The 20,953-nt window shown below is 42.3% G+C and overlaps 1 protein-coding gene across 4 annotated transcripts in view; it reads right to left on the reverse strand.

Moving 5' to 3' along the window:
• Positions 1-11,021: 11,021 nt before the first annotated feature.
• The window catches only part of SH3BP4 (SH3 domain binding protein 4), a 120,470-nt gene continuing 110,538 nt past the window's right edge, over positions 11,022-20,953 (reverse strand). For all 4 annotated transcript variants that reach the window (XM_074189821.1, XM_074189823.1, XM_074189822.1 and 1 more), the window contains 2 exons: positions 15,699-15,887; positions 11,022-14,948 (listed from right to left, as the gene is read on the reverse strand). In XM_074189821.1, coding sequence (XP_074045922.1) covers positions 14,724-14,948; positions 15,699-15,887 — 414 coding nt within the window. In that variant the 3' untranslated portion in view covers positions 11,022-14,723. The remainder of the gene's footprint in view (positions 14,949-15,698; positions 15,888-20,953) is intronic.

Below are 20,953 nucleotides of genomic sequence, written 5' to 3' on the forward strand. Positions count from 1 at the left end.
AACTCTTCTTCCCCCACCAACTTCTTGTATTGCAACATATAGAACCAAAGGATGCCAGAGGACATCTAGTAAACCACCATCCCTTACAAAAGGGTGTCCAGTGGTGCCTAAAGACTGTCAGTGATGTAGACTCGGACCTCAGAAGCATCCAGTCTCACCCAGCACCAGAAAAACCCCCCCAATAAAACCCTCACAAATTTAAAAAAGTGAAAATAGAATATGCTTTGGTCTGCATTGAGTCTCCATGGTTCTTTCTCTGAATTTGAATTTCCCATTGCAAGTCTTTTGAAATTGTTTTTGATCACTGTATTGTTGAGAAGAGCTAAGTTCATCATGGCTGATAACCATAATTGCTGAGTACAATATTCGATGAGTGGGATTTAAAAATGATAGGGCAACCCCTTCATTCTCCTTCTCTAATTGTGGTTCTCATTTATCTCCTGATGTGGGGAGGCGAAATGAGATCCTCATCAGTTCAGGTTAGTTTAAATTTAGCTGAGATTAATGTGGTTGGAACACGGCTTCTTGGGCATTTTTCCACTCCCATTTCCCTGGCCCTCTAAGGCTTAGGAAGGTGTGAGGTAGGCAAAGCAAGTAACCAGCAGACATAAAGAATGGGTCAATCACCCCACAGGATGTCATTCTGGGACTCAAAAAGGAGCCAGATTCTCTCAAGTGATCCTCCTAGCAGACAGGAATCCAGATGGTCATATTGGAGAAAAGTTAGCACAGAAGGATTAGAAAATTTAGGGCCATCTGCTCCGAGGAAGGAGACCTTTCTTATCCGTGTAAACAGAAAAAAAAGCTTTGAGTTTGGGATGAGAAGACCTGGGTTTGATTTCTATCTATTACTTGCTACCTGTGTGACCTTGGACAAATCCCTCACTCTTCCTGGGCCTCAGTTTCCTCATCAGAACTGTCTCAGCTTTAAATCATAAAACTATGAAATGTTTTAATTCCCTTGCCTTATGGATTATTTATGAATTTTTACAATTTCTATTTTCCTCGGTATGTAACTTAGAAGGCAGATTTTTGTGCTCTATAGTAAAGGAAGGGATTAAAAAGAGCAACTGAAAGTAGCAGCAAAAGAGAAGACCCAAGCGAGGAAAGACCACATAGGGGTCTCGGCTCAGCTGCCTCAGTTCATCAATCATAAAGAATCTACTCCGTTGCTGGGTGGAATACCACGGGCTAGGCAGCTAGGGCCCAAAGCTCACTAGGCAGTACCCTAAGGAGTTTACACATTCTCAAGGAACCACATCCAAGGTCATTTGGAAAGAGGGAAGGAAGGATCAGAACAAGTCTCAAAGGAAATTCTGACTCTGGAGCTGAGCTCTGAAAAAAATTCAGAAAGTCCTAAACCTGGAATGAGGAAGAACTGAGTTACAATCCAGTCTCACACAATCCCCAGTTGTGCAGCCCTGGGCAAGTCACGTAACCTCTGTCTCCTTTAATCTACTGGAGAAGGAAAGGATCAAGCATTCCGTTATCTTTGTCAAGAAAACCCAGTACGGGACCCAGGAAGAGTTGAACTGAACAATAACCAAAAGAGGTTGGGAGATGAGCATCATGGAGCAAGATGATTTAGAAGTGAAAAGGATAAGATATGGCAGCCAAAAGCAGGTTGTCAAGATGAAACACTTTAGCTTATGAATTTAATCTCAGGAGACACACATGTTTCAGGATCCAGAGGGCTATATCAATACGCAATGTATTGCTATGGGGAGCTCCCTCGGAATGGAGGTGGGCACCTTTTCTGAAATTTGTAGTTGACTAAAAGCACTAAGATGTCCAGGATCACTAAAGCAATATATATCAGAAATGGGAAACAAAATTTTCATGGGTCTGAGGTTGGTTTTCTAACCACTATTCCATGTCGTCTCTCAAGTTCAAAAGCCAAAGAAGAGAAAGGAGGATTATATGTGAATCTGTGAACTTCTGCTAGGGAGTTTGCTTATTTTAGAAGTCTGTGCTCCATTTAAACAGGAGTCATACAATTGCTCTCTATTTGTGACTCGTTCTGAGTGTCTAAATCTGTTGTTAATAGAGGGGCTGATGGCCTGAGAAAATCCTGAGAATTTGACCAGGACTTGATCCAGGTAACATTCACACATTCTGCGGACTAGGATCCTAGTGGACCAAGAGAGGCATGGGTTAATCACCCCCCCCAATCCTGCCCCCCCACATACCCCAAAGACCACTCAGCATTGTTGAAGTCAAGAAAGGTAGGGGGAAGAACCAAGGCAGTTGAGGCTAATTTTGTACCTGGGTGGATTGATCCAACTGTGGTGCATAGGACCCAACTGTGTTGGGTCAAAAAAAAAAAGTTTAAGGGGCGGTTAGGTGGTGCAGTGGATAGAGCACGGGTCCTAGAGTCTGGAGTATCTGAGTTCAGATGTGACCTCAGACACTTAATAATGACCTAGCTGTGTGGCCTTGGGCAAGCCACTCAACCCCATTTGCCTTGCAAAAAACCTTAAGAAAAAAGTTTAAAAGTGATGGTTTTTAGGACCTTAGTAGACCACTTTTAACCTTAGGGCCTGCAACTTTTATTGTCTTTTATCTTCCTGAAATGCTTTATAGAATGGCTTTGCTTCTACCTGGACCTTTTGGAATGTTACTTGTAAAATAACGGTTTAAATCCCCAGGCTCTCTGCACTAGCTGGTAGCTGGTATGACATGGAGACAGTGACAAAGACAGGAAAGTCACAGATTACCTGGCATCCTAGCCCAACAATTTTATTGCCAGGAATACACTGCTCTAAGTCACCACATCCCTATATGTATTGTTTCCCCCTTAGAATGCAAGCTTCCGTTCGCAACAAGATGGAGGGATAGCCATTTCCTCATAAGCTTTCAACAAATTCTCCACCATAGGAAATATGCACGAGATAAAGCTGCCTCCACCTCCAAAAATCCTAATAACGTAAAAATCCAATGAGCAGAGAAGGCTAATCCCTAAACCCTAATGTGCTCACTCAGCACCCCATCTCCTGCTCCCTCAGCACCCCATCCCCTGCTCCCTCCCCATGACTAGGTATGGCTGCCCCATCCAATCCAGAGACTTGCAACTCCCCGCTCCCCACCATCTCCTTGCCCCAGTGGAGGAAAACCAAAAGGCAGAAGCCTGCTCTGCTGAGACAGCAGTTTATTGTTATACTGTGCTAAAACAGAATTTAGACAGCTAAGGAAAAGAGGAAAATGGGACAAGACACATGTGTAGCTGTGTGCTCAAGGGATGGAGCCCAGCATCCAGCTAGAACCAGTTCTGTCTTCCTGAAGTCACTTGGGCAGACACTTGGCCAGTCCGATGTGATTTGTCCAGCACGGGGAAGAGCTGAAAGCACTGGAAGTCCAACTCCTTCTAGCAAAGTACCCCAAAGAGAAGGAGTCAAAAGTGAGCAATCTGGGGAGAGAGAAGGGAAGACGGCTGAGATTAGTTTAAAGGGTCTAGAGATCTATGAACATGTGGCTCAAGACAACAAGGAAAATAAATCACCTGATGAGGATCCTGTGGCTTCTCAAAAGATCATAAAACCACAGAAGGCTATTCTCCAATGATTTAGAAGAGAAATAAATATTGTGAAAGCAGAATGTATGGTCCATGCTGCAGAAAAAAATGGCAGAAGAGAAAATCTTGAATTCACCAAGTCTCACCAAAGAAACAAAAGAAAGGATAATTGATTGGGAATACATATATGAAAGTGAAGTACAATTCAGAAGAGTAGCAAAAAGCAATTACATTTAGGGTTTGGTTTTTTTTGGCAAGGCAATGGGGTTAAGTGGCTTGCCCAAGGCAAGTGTCTGAGGTTGGATTTGAACTCAGGTACTGCTGCTGACTCCAGGGCCGGTGCTCTATCCACTATGCCACCTAGCCACCCCCAAAAAGCAATTACATTTTTTAAAAAAAGTATGCTTGTCATAAAAGCAAAACTTATTGATCATAAAGGCAGGATGCATGAGAGATAAACTCTGGAAAACAAGAGGTTCCCAGAAAAACCAAGGCAATTGAGATTAATTTTGTCCCCAGATGGATTGATCTGGAACCCAGTTGAATATATCCTTTGGTCAAGAAAGTTTAAAAGTGATGTTTTTTAAAGCTTTAGTAGACTGCCACAGTACAACAATAATATAAGAAACCTCAGAATTTCTGAACACAAAAAACAAAGTCCCATCCAAAGAATCAAAAGATTATCTAATCAAGTCAAATTTTAACCATAATTTAGAAAAATAAAGCAAATCCAAACCAAAACAAAAAAAAGTAATCTATGCTTAGACAGCACAAATGTCAAACAAGTTGTACAAGTACCAGGAAAAAGACATTTAAGTGTAAAGATTCAAATCACTCAAGACTATTCTCTCCTCACAAGCAACTACAGAAAAGTAGAATGGATTTGGAATTGGAAAGGACCTCAAGGTGCAACTAAATGGGACGTACTCTCCAAACCTGAGTCTAATAATTAATGAAAAAGATGGATATTCAGTCGGAAACAGGTATTTGAAAAATTCCTATAAAGAAAACAGGCCCAAAGAGTTTCTTTGCTTTTCAAACACTTCAGATAACAGCTATTTAAGAATATGGTAATCAAGTATAAAAACAAAATGAACAAGAGAAAGACAAGAGATTTATTTCTTAAAGAAAAGTACACAAGGAACCAAGGAAAAAAACAAAACATTACCCCATGGAGTAAATCTCTTATCCACCTCCAGGAATACCAGTTACTTTGTAGGACTAATGAAAGGATGGGAGAGTAAATAAAAGAGGGGAAGAGAGGAACAAGATAGAGGAAAATATAGGGTGGATCTAACCAAGTTAAAGTTTAACAATAATAAAGATCAAACTATAACAAAGTTTAACAAAGGAATAAAACCCTTGTATTCTATCAGGGAAGGAGGTTGAGTCAAAGAGAGACAGTGGGACACAAATAAGTTAGAGTAGCAAGTATACTAAAACATGCAAAAATAAATATTCCCACAATAGCAATTATACTGAATATTACCTGAAGGGGCAGGTAGGTGGTACAGTGGATAGGGCACTGGTTCTGAGGTCTTGGGTTCAAATCCAGCCTCAGGCACTTGATACTTTTTAGCTGTATGACCTCGGGCAAGCCACTTAATCCTGACTGCCTCACATCCAGGGTCATCTCTGGTCATCCTGATCCATATCTGGCCACTGGACCCAGAGGGCTCTGGAGGAGAAAGTGAGGCTGGGGACATTGCACAACACTTCCTCACTCAAATCCAAATCACATGCCTGTCATGGCAACACTTCCCTGATGTCACGGTCTTCTTCAAAAATGAAGGACAAAAAATTCCCCAAAACAATATTATACTGAAAGGAACCACACACCAAAAGACTAAATGGCCCTCCACATGTCTTCCAGATACCTTTGCATCTAAATTCATAAAGGAAAAATTAGGTGAACTACAAAAAAATACACAGAGAAAACAATATTAGCAGGAGATTTCAATATTTGCCTCTCAGTTTTGTATGAATCTAAAAGAAATATAAACAAAAGAAAAATAGTGAGAATAAAGAGGAAATGACATTGCTAAAGAATATATTTAATTCTTAGCACCATATGGAACTTTTATAGAAACTGACCCTAGATTAAGACAAAGAGAGATCACGAAGAAATGCTAAAAGGCAGAAACAGTAAACATATCCTCTAAAGACCATAACTCATTAAAAAGTATAATCCTTTCAGGAAGCATAAGCAAAAAGATAGACCCAAATGGAGATTTAACACCAAATCCTAAATAATGAAGGCATCAAAGAAAAAATCATATTTTCTGGAAGAAAATTATGATAAAACAACAAAGAAAAAGTTCTAGGATGCTGCTAAAGCAGTTCTCAGGGGGAAAGTATATCCCTACAAATATAAATTAACAAAATAAAAAAAGAGAGAGAGGCGTAAGGAGCTGAATATTCAAATAATAAACAAACCTAAAACAATTACAGGTTGTTAAAATGAAAGAATAATAAACTCTAACCCAAAATTATAGAAATGATAAATAAAACAAAAAAAAGATTATTCAATCTACTTCCAAACTTCTTTAAAAAGCAGAAAATGAAATCAATAAAATGAAAAAAATTAATAGAATCTACTCTGCAGTTTTATTCAAACAAGCACCAAAAAAAAAAAGAGAGAAAGAAATAGGGTGCTTTCAAAAACTTAAAATATCCAAACTAAATTTAAACTGAACAAATTATAAATAACTAATCTTAGAAATGGAAATAGAAGTTGATTTAAAGGGGGGAAAAGAACAAAACCAAATCCTGAACCTGATGGTTTGTGGGAGAATTCTATCATATTTTTAAAGAACAATTAGTGCCCACCTTATGTGAATTATTTTCAAAAAATGGGGAAAGAAAGCACACTGCCAGAACCCTTCCTTTTATTTTTATTTTGTTGAGAGGGACAGACATGGTTCTAATACCTAAAGCAGGAAAGGTTAAAACACACAATTACAGACCAATAACACTAGTAAATATTGATTCAAAAACATCTTTTTAAAAATCCTGAGAGGCTAAGTAATTCATTCAAGAATTCATTCATTATAATTTACAGTTAGATTGACCCCTGGGATGCAAAGATGGTGCAGCATTAGGAAAATAGTCACATTAAGAACAAAAACACCAGAGTCATAAAATTATCTCATTAGTTGTAGAGTACAATCATGTATGCCCCAAATCCTACAGAGTATAGGAACATTTTTTTAAATATTAAAGTTATCTATCTAAAGCCAAAAAAGAATCATTCTGTGCAATGGGAATAACACTAGTGCTTTCTCAAGAAATACAGGAATAAAGCAAGGATGCCCACTCTCCTTGGTATTATTTTATATAGTAACCCACTCAGTACCAAGCCACTAGATCTGAATGCAAAGACAGTCTCAGGCATTTAGTAGTTGCTTGGTACTGAGTGAATCACTTAACCTTTATCTACTTTAGCTTTCTCATCTGTAAAATGGGGACAATGCAAACACCTACCACCCAGGCTTGTTGTGGAGATAAAGGAGATAATATTTGTAATGGATTTTGTGAATTTTAATACTATTTAAATTTAGTTATTATAATATGCATATTTCATATTATATACAACTAACCAATGTAATTAAAAAATTCCAATTAGAAGTAAATGAGAGAATTTTTTGAATGATTATTCCCTGTTTTGGTTTTAATTGGGAAGAGCAAAAGGTTACTTGCTTTTCATAGGCTAAGAAAATGAACTCAGAACTACACATAAAATTCTGATTCTATTGAGTAGTGATAGTGAAGCTGTTGCCTCCATTATCCAGAGTCATATGCATCCTTTAAGTCTGATATTCAAGAGGACTTTTTTGTTAGTTTCTAATGTGCTGGCCAACCTTTAAAGCCTCCAGATCTTTTATCATCATAACTCTTTGCTGATTTTGCCTCACCTTCCCTATTCCCCTATTGTGCAGTTGACATTTTAGACCTAAAGGAGGAATTTGCATTTGTCTCTATTACATTTTAATAGATTAGATTCATTTTCAAGATGATTCAAGATTTTCACTCTTTCACTGAAAATATTAGCTGTTCCTCCTGGGCATATATGCTCATTAGCACTGTCTTTATCCGAACAACTGATATACACATTAAAGAATACAGATCCAAGGACTAATCATGACATCTCCTAGTACTGTCTTCCCTGTTGATGTTGATCCATCAGCCAGCACTTTCTGGATCTAGTCATTCAACTACTTATGATCCTACTGAACTATATTGTCTCTCATCCAGTCAATATTCCTCTAGAAAATGGTTTTGGCTTTAGAGAGTAGATCCATTGAGATGGTCATTGGAATCATTTGCTTGGGGTGTTCAGTTTTCAAGTCTGCTCAGCCACCTTTGGCCTTGATCTATCCAACTCTCAACTGGTTCTAAGAATCTAAGAAATGGAATTCAGTTATCAAAAACATGAGGTTAGGACTGAACCTGTGAGTAGAGTTGAGAGCACCACCACCATCCCCATCTTCCCGGCTCAAGAAGTGCGGTGGCTCCCCAGAGACTCCAGGGTCAACTCCCTTGCAAATACCCCAGGAAAAACAATCTCAGTGATGAGCTACACAAGGTTGATGGTGACTTACAGATCTCAGATCCACTGGTGAGTTTGGGGAATGTCTATCCCAAGAATGTGAAGACTTCTCCCAGCAATGGACCAATGAGAACAGTTTGAGGACTGTGGAGTGCTTTGCTCTTGGTCAACATCAAAGACACCATGGTCATCCACTACATTCCAAGTCATTGCCAGGATTCTTAACTTTTATCTTGCCTTTAGAAAAGAGTGAGGCTGACGACTTTGTGCAATTCTGCTTCACTTAAATTCAATTCATAAGCCAAGTCATCACCCTATGATATTATTGATCCTCTTCTAAAGGAAGGACAAAAATCAATTCATTTCTTTATTTAATTATATTAATTTACAATCACATTAAGAGGAGAAAGTGAATAGGGAATGAGGAAAAACAAAAGCTGATGGGGTCTTTGAATGACTAAAAAAGAATATGATATTTTTAAGTTAAAATTCTCTATGTGGAAGTCATAATTTAAAATATTTAATTGGTTATGCTGATGTCCAAATCAAAATGTATAATAAAAATATCTAATTTGTTAAAATAATCATCCTTGAAAAATCACAGCACAGTAAAGCTGGAAGGAAGCTCAGAGATAGGCGAACCCTTTTTTCCCCCTCAACTTTGGAAACTGAGACTCAGAGCAGTTGAATAACTTGTCCAAGATCACACGGCCAGTGTCAGAACAATTATAACCTGGCTCTCCTAGTCTAAGAGAGACTTCTTTTCACTCCCTAGAACTAGACAAGTGAAAGAAAGAGACAGAAGGCCTCCAGTAAAAAATTAGACACTACTAACAGGGTGCAGCCACTGAATAATGGATATCATTGAAACACAGAAGATGCATCCTTCCATCTGCATGGGGCTCATTTTTGGTTCAGTGACACAGGCATCAAGAGCCCCTCACTGCAGAAGGAGAAGCCTGGGGATGGGCTCCGGTTACAGAAGCAGCCTCTGTTGCCAGGCAACCAGCCCCAGTTCATTTATGGCTCCCATCTGGGGAGCAGAACCAGTCCCAGGGCTTTCCTAGGGAGCAGACTTCCCAAAAGCTATCTCCTGAAGCTTTAATTAAGGTTCAGTGGGGGGTGGCCAAAAATGGGGCCAAATACGTGGGCAGGAAACAGAGAAGAATGAAGTTCTTAATTGAATCATTTTCTCTTGTGGCCACAAAAAATATAAAAATGGACCTAAGGTGTCTGGGAACCTGAGTTCAAATATGGTCTCTCCCAGAAGCTCTGAGTTCGGGGGGACTCCCTCAAATCTCTACTGAGTTAGAGCTGGGTTGCAATCTGTTCAGTAGAGGGATGGCCCACACTGAACTACAGATTCCTTTCAATAATAAAAAAAAATGTCCCTAACTCCTAGTTTGTATTCTACAGAGGACTGTTGTGGGCCCTGAGGATACAGAGACAAAGAATCAGATCTTGTCTCCAAGAAATGTTCATTCAACTAGAGAAAGTCAATACTCCTCTATGTGTGATAGACAAAAGCCATGAGGAAGGACTGAGTTCTCCAGAGGGAGGGGAGTGGGGCAAGATCAGGAGGTGCCCCCTAAGCTGAGCCTCTAGGGGAGCAGAGGTTCTAAAAGGGGCAGGGGAGGGCCTGTGAGGCCCCTTGGGCAGCCTGGGAAGAGGCAGAAGTAGGAGATGGAAGGTCGGTACATTTGGCTCAAAGAAAAAGAATGACGTGAAATAAGACTAGATAGGTAGACAGCAGGCAGGTTGGAGAGGGATCTAAATGCTGGCTGAGAAGTAGATGCCAGGGTCAGCAGGGAGTCAGTGATGGGAGGGAGGATGACATGCTTATACTTCGGCTTTAGCAATATCAATTTGGCAGTCCAGTGGAGGATGGGCTGGGGAGGCAGGAGACTAATTAGGCTATTAAGAAAGTCCAGGTGAGCCAAGGTGGTGGGTGTGGACAAAAGGAGATAGAAGTGAGATGTTGGGGAGGTTGACTGTGGGGTCAGAGAGAGGAGACTATGCAACATAGAGATTGCAAACTTGAGTGGAAGGATGATGGGGCCCTCCCCAGGAAAAGGAAGCTTGCAGGAGAAATGGAATTCAGTTATCAAAAACATGAGATTAGAACTGAACCTGTGAGTAGAGTTGAGAGCACCGCCATCCCCATCTTCCTGGCTCAAGAAGTGCGGTGGCTCCCAGGGACTCCAGGGTCAACCCCAAACTCCATTTGGTCCTTCACGTCCTTCACCAGGTACCAGGTGTCCAAGTCCCCTGACAGGCTTGGAGCTCACCAGTCTCCAATCGCCCTGCTTTGTGTCCCCTGGTCATATTTCATAGGCTGCCTCCTTGCCAGTCCCCAGCACATCTACTGGAGTGTGATAGACAAAGCTTGCCATTCTGAATGCGACTAGTGGAGGCTCTGCATCTGACCTTATGGGAAAGACTTCCCTAGGGACTTCCATTAAGAGCAGGAGGAAAAGTCAGTATCTTGGCATTACCGTCCTTCGTATTTCCAAATACACAGAGATATTTCAACAAACCCAAATCACGTCAGAAAGTTCTGGTAGGTGACTGTCTTACAGCTTGCAGATGGGACCTGGCCCAGCCCATGAGAAGAAAAGGAAGTTTCCCTTCTCAGAGGGAAAGTCTGGTCTAGAATTCCTTGAGCACAGGGTTGGAGAGAAGGGACTGGACTGGAGAGAGCAGAGATAGAGACAGAGTCAGAAAGAAACTGGTCTAAGATGAAGGGCAATTCCTTAAGAAACTTGGGGCTGCTCTATGACCCTGGGCAAGTTACTTCATGCCTGTTTGCTCAGTTTCCTCAATGGATAATGAAGATAATAAGGACACCCACTTTCCAGAACTGTTATAAAGATCAAATGAAATAATTGCTCACTACTTCTACTTCCTTGCTAGGAGTAATAAATCTTAATAATCATATTAGCCTTAAAGTTTGAAAAATGTTTTATATAAGTTATTTCACTGGAATCTCATTATAAACCTGGGTAGGTGCTATTATCCGTCCTTATTTTGTTCATCAGAAACTGGAGACAGAGAAAGGTTCAGTGCCTTGCCCAGGGCCACACATCTAGTAGCTGAAGCTGGATTTGAACTTGGGTCCTCCAGATTTCAGATCCATTTAACCTCCACTAGAGGAATCACTGGGCAATGGTAAGGCATCAAGGACCCTACTTCATGCCAGTCAAAGGATTCTGAAGTTTTTGCTTACTGATTGGGGCCTCCTTAGAAGAAGGGATGGATAAACTGGAAGGTCCAAGCTGGAGTTACTGGGACTACAGTCTCAGAGAGGACTTAGGTAGGAAAGGCTGTCATTTGGAGAAAGGAGCAGACTCAGAGAAGAAAGCCAAAGATTTAGATTTTACCTCAAAACAAGAAAAACATTAAGAATTTCAATTATCTTAACTTAGAATGGATTACCTACTGGAGGTCTGTAAGCAGCGTCTGGATGGATACCCACTTATTAGGGATGCTACAGAGATGCTTGGCCAGCCTTAGGTCAGACTAGATGACCTCAAGGCCCACTCAATGTCCATCCAACAGAATGTTCACCAATCTGCTGGTAGGTAGACACTGGCAAGGTCCAGATGGAAAAGGGAGGAAGTCACTTCAAAGGCAGAATGAGGAAACCAGACCGCAATGGACCTAGTAAGAAGCCAGCCATCTGGGAAGTTCTAATGAAACCTCTGGCCTTCTCTTCCCTGTCTGAGGGCTGGCCCACAGGATGGCCGGGGAGAAGCAAAGCATGAAAGATCTGTGGAGTTGTCAGCTCTCTGAAGAGCCAGGCAATTCAAGTCATCTCAAAAGGCCCATGCTTCTCTGCAAGCAGCTTGCCCAGTCCATCAGATGCTGACTAGATATTATGGAAATACCCCCCAGAATTGAAGTCTGACTTTTCAATTTTATTATGAAGGCAGATGAGATTTTTTTAAAACCGGCGAAAAAATAAATTGGATTTAAAGGAAAACTTCTGCCAAGGGTAATCCTGTCTCAGGATTAGGAACCCTAGTAGGGGAAGATCCCAAGAATGGGTCAACAACATCCTCATTCTCTAGATCCCTCACCTGTAGGCCAGGGCAGTATCCATTCTCCTCTCCACTCTCAACCTCTCCCAGGTGACAAGGTAGCCAGGGAAATGGGGCTAATGTGGCTTCTTTGCTGTGCAGTTTTAGAAATCCAAGTGGACCCTTGGAGACCATCTTGTTCAATGGCCTCTTTTTACAAAGGAAGAAACTGAGGCTCAGAGAGAGCAAATATTCTGGAGATGGAAAGGACCTCTAAGTCCCAACCACTCAATATACAGAGGGGGAAATTCAGCCTTTAAACAAAAAACAAGTTCACACAGGCAGGATCCCAGATAGACTTGGAGCTGAAGCGGCCAGATAATTAAATTCCTTTGGAAACTGAGGCCTAGAGAACCTACTTGCCCAAGTTCACATGGCAAGAATGGCCCAGTCAGGATTCAAACCCCAAATCCCCCATTCCAAGTCCAACCCCCTCTCCATTCCACATCCACAGCTCGCTGGCATACACTAAGAATGTGACAACTGTCTGGAAAAGTGACTTTCTGGCCTGGCTTTTCCTCCTTCCTCTCCCCAGCCCTGACAGCACCTCCCCCTTCCCTTTTTCAGACACAAAATCACAACTGATTCATCTGAATTTTTTATTTAGATTTTGGTTTGGTGCAGGGAAAAAAAACACTCAACAGGTTATAACATTCAAAGAAAAGCTTCTGCACCTTGGTGAATTTTGGTTGTGCTACAAGATAAGCTGCATAGGAAACTACTCAAAGCCCCTGAGGCAAAGATGTGAGTTTAAGGTGCAAACGGCCATTTTTGTTGTCTTTGGGGAGAAGATGAAGTCCAAGATCCCCAAGGTGGGGAATGGGATGGGTGGGAGGCTCTTCTGGGAGAATCAGAGACATTGCTCTCATTTTGATTTGGGAAACTAAGCCCATCAGAGAGCTGGCTCTAGGGAGTGCAGACTGTTGGGGCAACTCTGCCCAACCATGCTATCGACTGCTCTGGATTCCCCCTGGTGACCAGCAGAAAACCAAGCCAACGTGGGCAAGACAGAGATTAAGGGGGGGGGAGTGTCCTTTGCCATGAGAAGGATCAATCTCCTGGGATCTGAAAGTGGCTCCTCAGCATCCACCGGGTCAGCCCTCAGCCCCCCTTCTCCCTTCCAAGGCCCAGCCACTGTTTGCCAAAATACAGAGTCCAGTCACTAACCTGCACACACATTCTCATCCCAGTGTGCTTCACAATTCACAAAAGTATTCTTTTGTTGAATTTTTTAAACCTTAGTTTCGATCAAGGCCTTGATTTTTACTCTGAGGGCTACCATTTTCCCTTCTAGGAAAAAAAAATTCTCACTCCAAATTCCATCTCCTTATTGTGCTAAATACTTTTCCTGTCCATTATGTCCAGAGGGAGAACAAAGAAGAAGAGAATCGATGTGATTCCCAAGGGAGCCATGGTCTGTGTTGTTGATTTGGCAAATGGTGCTCCCAAAGAGCCCCAGGATTTACCATCAGATGGTCCTCATGATTTGGCTGCCTATGAGGGGAGTGATATTAGTGGTGAAGAAGTCACCAGATGCTGCATCTGGAAACAAGCCAGAGTCTGGAGGGATGTTTTTCTCCCCAACCATATTCACTGATTATGTGACCAGTTTTTGAAGGACCAGTTTGCCTGCCTATTCTAGGGAAGAAAGATTCCAGAACCTTCTCATTGGCTGCTGGGTAATCCATTGGGAGGGTATTGTCTTTGGAGTTGCCAGCTACACCAAATAGAGGACAGGAGTTCCGAGTTCAGTTAGACAATCCCTCCACTGGGTAAGAGGTGGACGTTCATTCTTGATAGCTAGTAATAGCACCTCTTCTAGAACTATGCAGGATGATGGGGTCAGCTCCAATTCTTCCAGCTAAAGCTCACAGGTGCAATGGTTGAGATGCATTGCCAGAAATTCCAATGATACAGAACCCCACAGAACAGAGCCTGGGGCTCTCTCTAATGAATGTAAACCAGTCTTTTGGTAAAAGACTTTTGGGAATCCATAACTTCCCTCTAGAAGCTGGAATCCACTCCCATCAGCCTAATCATACTGGATGAACAGTCCTCACAGAGCTGAAATACAAAAGCAGGGAGAGGAGTCAAGAGGAGAGAGTGGCCTGCTGTACTCTTTTTTTTTTAAATATATATTTACAGGATCAAAGGAAAACAAAGTATACCATAATTTAAAAAAAAGTCTTTATACATCAGGAAAAATGTCCACAACTTCCCCACCTCATCGGTGATTTGTGTTTTCTTTGTCTTAAAAAATTAGATATTCTGTATGTTTTTCTCCAAATAGCTATAAAAAACATGACTTTTCATTGTATACTTTACAAGTAGAAAGTTTGTTTGATTGGCAACAATATACAATAGAAAATCTCTTCAGGATGCTCCTGGGTTGGGAGAACAGCAAGGAAGGGGCAGGAGTGGGATGGGAAAGAATTTAGTGATGCTTAGTCCTTGGCCATGGTACCAGTCTGGAGCAGAGCATTCTGGTCCAGAAGGACTGCCTGCTCCTCAGCTTCAGTCCCAGCCTGGGCTCAAGGCCATTCATCACAAAGAGGAAGCGGGAGCAATCTGGAAGGCCCTCATGTCAGATGGCAAAGTCTTCATGGTCCATGGGGCTGAAGGCGGCTGCCCGTAGAATATCCAAGGAGTTCACGAGGATCAGGGTCCCCGTGAGATGTTTCCAGCGCTTGGTAATGGGATTCTTCATCTTGTCCAACCCCAGATGAAGCTCCTGAATGACATCCCGGTAGCTGTCCCCAATCTGATTGCTCCAGGTCAATAAGAAGTCATATGCCGGCTTCCACATGGCCTAGAACATTAGTCCAAGACAAAAGGTAAGAGGCACAAGGTTAAGAGGTCTGAGAACCACTATTTCATCTGTCACTTTTTTTTTTGGCAAAGCAATGGGGTTGAGTGACTTGCTCAAGGTCACACAGCTAGACCATTATTAAGTATTTGGATCTGAACTCAGGTCTTCCTAACTTCAGGGCCGGGGCTTTATCTGCTGCGCCACCTAACTGCCCAAGAAGAAACTATTTCAACAAAGTAATGGCGATTTGATCAGAATCACTTGAGTGGGTAACTTGAACCCAGGTCCTCGGTTTTAAGTCCTCACTCATCTATATCAAGACTTCTTTAATCCTGGGCTGATTTCCTTTAGAATTGAGGGTCAGGTCCACATACAAAAAAATCAGAAGCAAAGCAATGATGGATCTAAGAAAAGAGACTTTGCCACTACAATTCAACACAAGGGATTTCTATGGGGATTCTACAGCCGTCCTTTATTTCAATGTTATATTTCTACAGCAAGGCCCACATATGGGACTCAAATCTACCTCAGAAGCCCAAAACCCTAATCTAAAGATGGAATGAAAAGTAAGATAGGTCATTCTTATAATGAGTGACTAAGAGGAAAGAGTCATCTTTGAATCCAAAGAATAAACCTATAAAATACCCACCCCCCATTAGTGACAGCTAAGCTCTAGAGAATACCATGCCATCCCTGAAAAAGTAGCTATATCCGTAGGAGCCCCATGAAAATGCCAGAGCCCCTCCTCACCTCACTGTCGACCACCCCATTCCTGTCCTTGTGTGGAGATTCGTAAGCATCCATCTGCTGCTTAGAGACTTTGGCGAGCTTTTCAGCCAGCTCCCTCCATCGTTGGGCCACCTCAACCGCAGTGGTCAGAAGCACGAAGTCCTGGATGAGCCGGACCACGAGACCCTGACAATCCATCTTCAACAAAGCCTAGAGAAACAAGAATAGAGTGATGAGGCTTTGGGAACCTACCAGACAACATCCAGCCAGCAGATTTAGGACCCCAGCTAGCCTTACCAGCAGATCAAGGTAGAAATGACATTGCTCCCAGAACACATGGCCAGAGGGTTTTGGAGTTAGGAGGCATAAACCTTGAGAATCAGAAGGACCCAGTTTAAATCTGGTCTTGGACATTTTCTATCTGATTCGCCCTGGGCAAGTCACTAACCTCTCTCAGCCTCAGTTTCCTCATCCCTGTAAAATGAAGCTAATAAATTACTACTGCCAAGATAGTTATGAACCAATATTTTAGCATTCTGCAAATGACAAAGTGCTGCCTAAATGCTAGTTATTGCGATTATTATTACCACTGGACTTCAGATACAAACATCTTAAAAGCAGCACAAATCTGAAAGGATAATACCCTCTCAAAACAACCTACAAATAAGGAGTTGTCCACCCTTACCATATATGTTCCTTACCCTCTGGTATTATTGAAATAAATTCTGGTTCTAATATGCTCTCTCTTAATTGAACTTGGGCAAGTCACATCACCACAACCATCATTACCATCATCATCATTCCTATCTCAACCACCAAGATCATAACTGCATCACCATCATCACAACCATAACTATCAAGATCACCACCATCACCATCTCAACCATTCATGATTTCATCACCACCATCACTATCATCACCTTCATCATCATTCCCCTCTCAACTATCACAATCATAACTACCATCACCATCATTACCCTCACCATAACCACACTATCATCACCTCTATCACCATCATCAGTGGGAGTTGACATTTGTGTGGCACTTTCATTTTGCAAACCCTTTACATCACTTTTTTTCCTCTACAAGTAAAATGAGGAACTAGACTAGAGACTGGCTAAGATTTTTTTTCTGGTTCTAAATTTATGATCTCTTAATGTGAACTCAGCACAGTTCACATGTTCCCTACCAATGTACCAATCAGTCCAGTGACTCTCTTGTCCATTCTGGTTCATGGTCTCCCAAGAATTCCAATAGAAGGAGGTACTAGGGATCATACCCTCAAGCTGCTGGTACCCTCTTTCCCCAAATTACAGTGTAATTATTTTTTTTTTAGTTTTTGCAAGGCAATGGGGTTAAGTGGCTTGCCCAAGGCCACACAGCTAGGTAATTATTAAGTGTCTGAGGCTGGATTTGAACTAAGGTTCTCCTGACTCCAGGGCTGGTGCTCTATCCACTGCACCACCTAGCCACCCCCCTAGTGTAATTATTTTGTATAGAGTTGAATATGTTTATCTTTCTGCAAAAAGATGTAATAAGCCCCTCAAGGTCCAGGTCAGTTTTATTGGTCTTTGGATCCCAGCTTATCACTAATAAATGCTTATTTGATCACAGAGTGGAAATTTCTATAACAGAAGCAAAAAAAAAAAAACAACACCCCCAATTACCTAGAAACGGTGCCCAGCTCCAAGTCACTGGTGCTCTGCTACCTCTAGATGCATCAGGAGATCTATAAACGGGAGATGGGTGGTGGGTATTCCCAACCTCCATTGTCTTAAAGGTAACACAATTTCTTTCTTCCTCCGAATTAAACAAAACCACTAAAGTCTTTAACAAGTGTGCAGTAAAAGGTCATAAAATTTTAGTGAATAAAGGAAGCAAACAGCCCCTGAGCAACCTGCCCAAGGCCCAGGTCTGCCCATACTTCTTCCAAACATGGAGCCACAATGTCATCTCCATTCTCATATTTTGGAGGAGTCTTTCTTGGGGGACAGTGACCATGGTTAGGGTTAGGGAGCTGGAAGGTAACCTAGGCAGAGCTGAGGATCAAAGAATGACCTGACCAATGTTATACAGGTGAGAAGCAGCCGAGCAGGTCTTTGAACCCCTGCCCTGAAAACACCCAAGAAATAAGGAGACCCCCAAAGTCAATATTCTCTCCACTGCCTCACAGAGCTCCCATCATCAGCCAGCACTGATTAAATGTTTAGCCACATACAGTGCCAAGCAGTGGGCATCCCTAAACAAATGTCAGCCAGTCCTCCTGAGCTGGATGAGTAGAGGTGATCTCAGGACCTTAGGAAAGCAAGCTGTCTTTGCCCAGGTTACTGGATGGCTGGGAGATCAAGGTAGGAGCTGGCAAGATTCTTCTTCCACCCTCCTCCGTAACTCCTGAAGGGATCAAGAAAATTCTTTCCCTTCCTGACTCCCGCCTCAACAATCTAGCCTCAGAATTAATCATTTGGATGCATTATGAAGAAAGAGGGTGGAGAGTAGATGGGCTTCTGTTTACCTATCGTATCAGAGCTAGACTGACCAGAAGTAATTGTTTCTCTTTGGACAATAAACCAAAACACCACACCATCAAGAAGAAGAAGAAAAAAGGAATGTTTAAATACATACCCAAAAGACTGAACAAAAATGAAAAAGAAACCACCACTGTGGGAAGGTAAGGTACCATTGGTATGGAATGGTGATTACCCTGTCAGCAGCAGGCACTCCATTAGTTGATTTTGCTTAACTGGCTTTCTAGGACAAGAGGAAGTCTCATTGGGCAAACAGGGGAAGAAGGGAAATAAGTCTAGAAAGCAATGAAAGAAAAAGAGTAGATACAGAATCAACCTTAGGGGATTGTTTAACATAAACTGCCATGATATAAGAGAAATCCATTCCAGATTTTCTATATTTCTCTTCATTTATTTCTATATAATTTTGTTACCTTACCTTTACCTTTGCAGGAGACTCTATAAAATCCTTTTCTTACCCTGGCAAGGCTCTATTTTTATCTTGATTTGAGGTTGAGAATCATCATACTCCAAACTATGATGCATCTTTCTCACTGTATCTTCCCTTTATGAAACCTTTTGCAAAAGTGAGAAATTTATTTCATCCTTATGAGCTTCTTGATTTTGTTTTTGCACAGAGCTCAAAAATAATTTGGAGAGCTTTACATCCATATTACTCCTTCACGGCATGCAAGGAAGGGGCTAATATCCCTATTTTATAGGGAGCAAAGTTCGGGTCTGAAGAAAATGAATAAGTTATAGATTGCAATAAGGTCACATAGTGACTTCATGACAGATCTTGGTCGAGATCAAGGATTAGAACACCCAGTCCTGGCTTTTTAAGCTACTCTTACAGTGCTGGTAAGAAAGTTGGGTAGGGAGGTTGGAATTTGGAAGTATCCTTCTCTAATAAAACAGGGATCCAATTCATCCTAGGTACAATACAGTGATCCACATTTTACCAAGGGGGTGCTGTTGGCACTCACTTTTGAGTTATCATTAGATTTTCAAGTCAAAGAGCACTTATTTGTATGTTTCTGAGGGGATTTGGGGATTAAAGGGGAGAGGTAAGGAGGATAGTTTTTTTTTATGGGCTCATCGCATGTAACACGAAACTCGGAGGTTCCAAGAAATGCCAGCTGCCCTGGTAACCACTGACTGCCCACACCATCTGGCAGGGGTCCAGGAGCTGCGGCAAGCAAGGCCAGGTTCTCACTTCAATGGAGGATGGGATGAATGGACAGCCCTGTGCCGGAAAGAAGCCACCTTTCATTGGGCAAATCTGGCTCAGCCTTCCACCCCACAGCACTAAGGAGGGCAGCTTAGCACCCAAAGCCCTCAGCAGGAGCCCTGAGAGCAAAGTGGCAGATGGTGGTGTTTACCCCCTTTCAAGTCCATCAGGGGACATTCTTCCCACAAGCCCTTCATGTAATTTTCTATCAGAATGTCTGTTTACCTGAGTGTGCAACATCAGCTGAATCATTGCTTTTATTATTCCATTCCCTCCCTTCAAGCCCTGAGCAATAAATAACAACTCATTCTTTGTACCCGTCGCTGGATTTCTTATTGCCAATAGGATCAAATCCAATCCTTCCAGCCTGGCCTTGAAGTTCTGGCATTTCCCAGAAGGTCAACAACCACCTCCTCCCTCCCTTTCTCAAATACCAGTTGTATCTAGGGCCCCGTACAGCCTGGAACGCATCTCCTCCCTAGCCCCCCTTCCGGATTCTTCCGACCTTCATCCCAGGACCACTTCTTCCTTTGATCATTGGCTGCCCTTTCTCAGCTCAGCAGAGTAAGGAGGGGGTGGGGTGGGGAACCCTTCACTGGTCTCCTGCTTCATCAGATACCCCCAAACTTTCTCCTCTAAAGACACTGCTAAATCACAGGCCTCGACTTTGGGGAGTCAACAACCCACAAGCCAGCTGGTTTTTCCCCAACCCCTCTATTCCAGCTCACTACTTGTCCACCCACCTCTCCTATTATCTGCTCACTTATTACGTCCAGCAAATGAGCCAGACAGGGTTTGGGAAGCCATGCATCAATGATGATGCCCTCTGCTGCACAAACTGGCTTCTCCAGTTCCAAGATTAACTGCATGATGGGAAGCATTAGGAATCATAGTTCGTGGTTTAAAGAACCACAGACTGTAGGTGCATGGGTCAAGGTCATCCAGCCTAGTGCTCTTTTTTATAAAGAAGGAAACCACCGTTCAGAGTAGTCCCAAAATCTGTGAGCTGGAAGGGACCTTGGCACCCATCACTCCAACCTACTGCCAATCAAACGGCATCATGGATAGAGCTCTGGTCGTGGAATCAGGAAGACTTGAGTCCAAATCTTAGTAGAGATGCTTATTAGGTGTGGCACTTTGGGCAAGTCATTTAACCTCCAGTCTCAGTTTCCTCATCTGTAAAGTGGAGGCTGGAAAAATGCCTGCCCCATGGCACTGTGATGAGGATCAAATGAGATCTGCAAACCTTAAAGCATCCCACACATCTTTATTATTATGTAGGAAAGACCTAAGAGTTCGGGTCAACAGTGCATTGGTCCAACTGTTCGGGAATGAAGTCGGAACCATGCCCCGAGTCACCAATTGTGAATGCACAGAAAAAAAGAAGGTCCTATGCACCAAAAATAGATAGTAGTCCTTTGTGTTTGTAGGAGCAAAGAACTGAACACTCAGGGCTGGGGATGGGGTGTGCAAATGATAGAATGGTAGAACAAATTCAGGACGACTAGAATGGAATACTGTGCCAAAAGCCATGGCACAAG

The sequence above is a fragment of the Macrotis lagotis genome, chromosome 5, assembly GCF_037893015.1.
Source record: "Macrotis lagotis isolate mMagLag1 chromosome 5, bilby.v1.9.chrom.fasta, whole genome shotgun sequence".
Taxonomy (NCBI): Eukaryota; Metazoa; Chordata; class Mammalia; order Peramelemorphia; family Peramelidae; genus Macrotis; species Macrotis lagotis.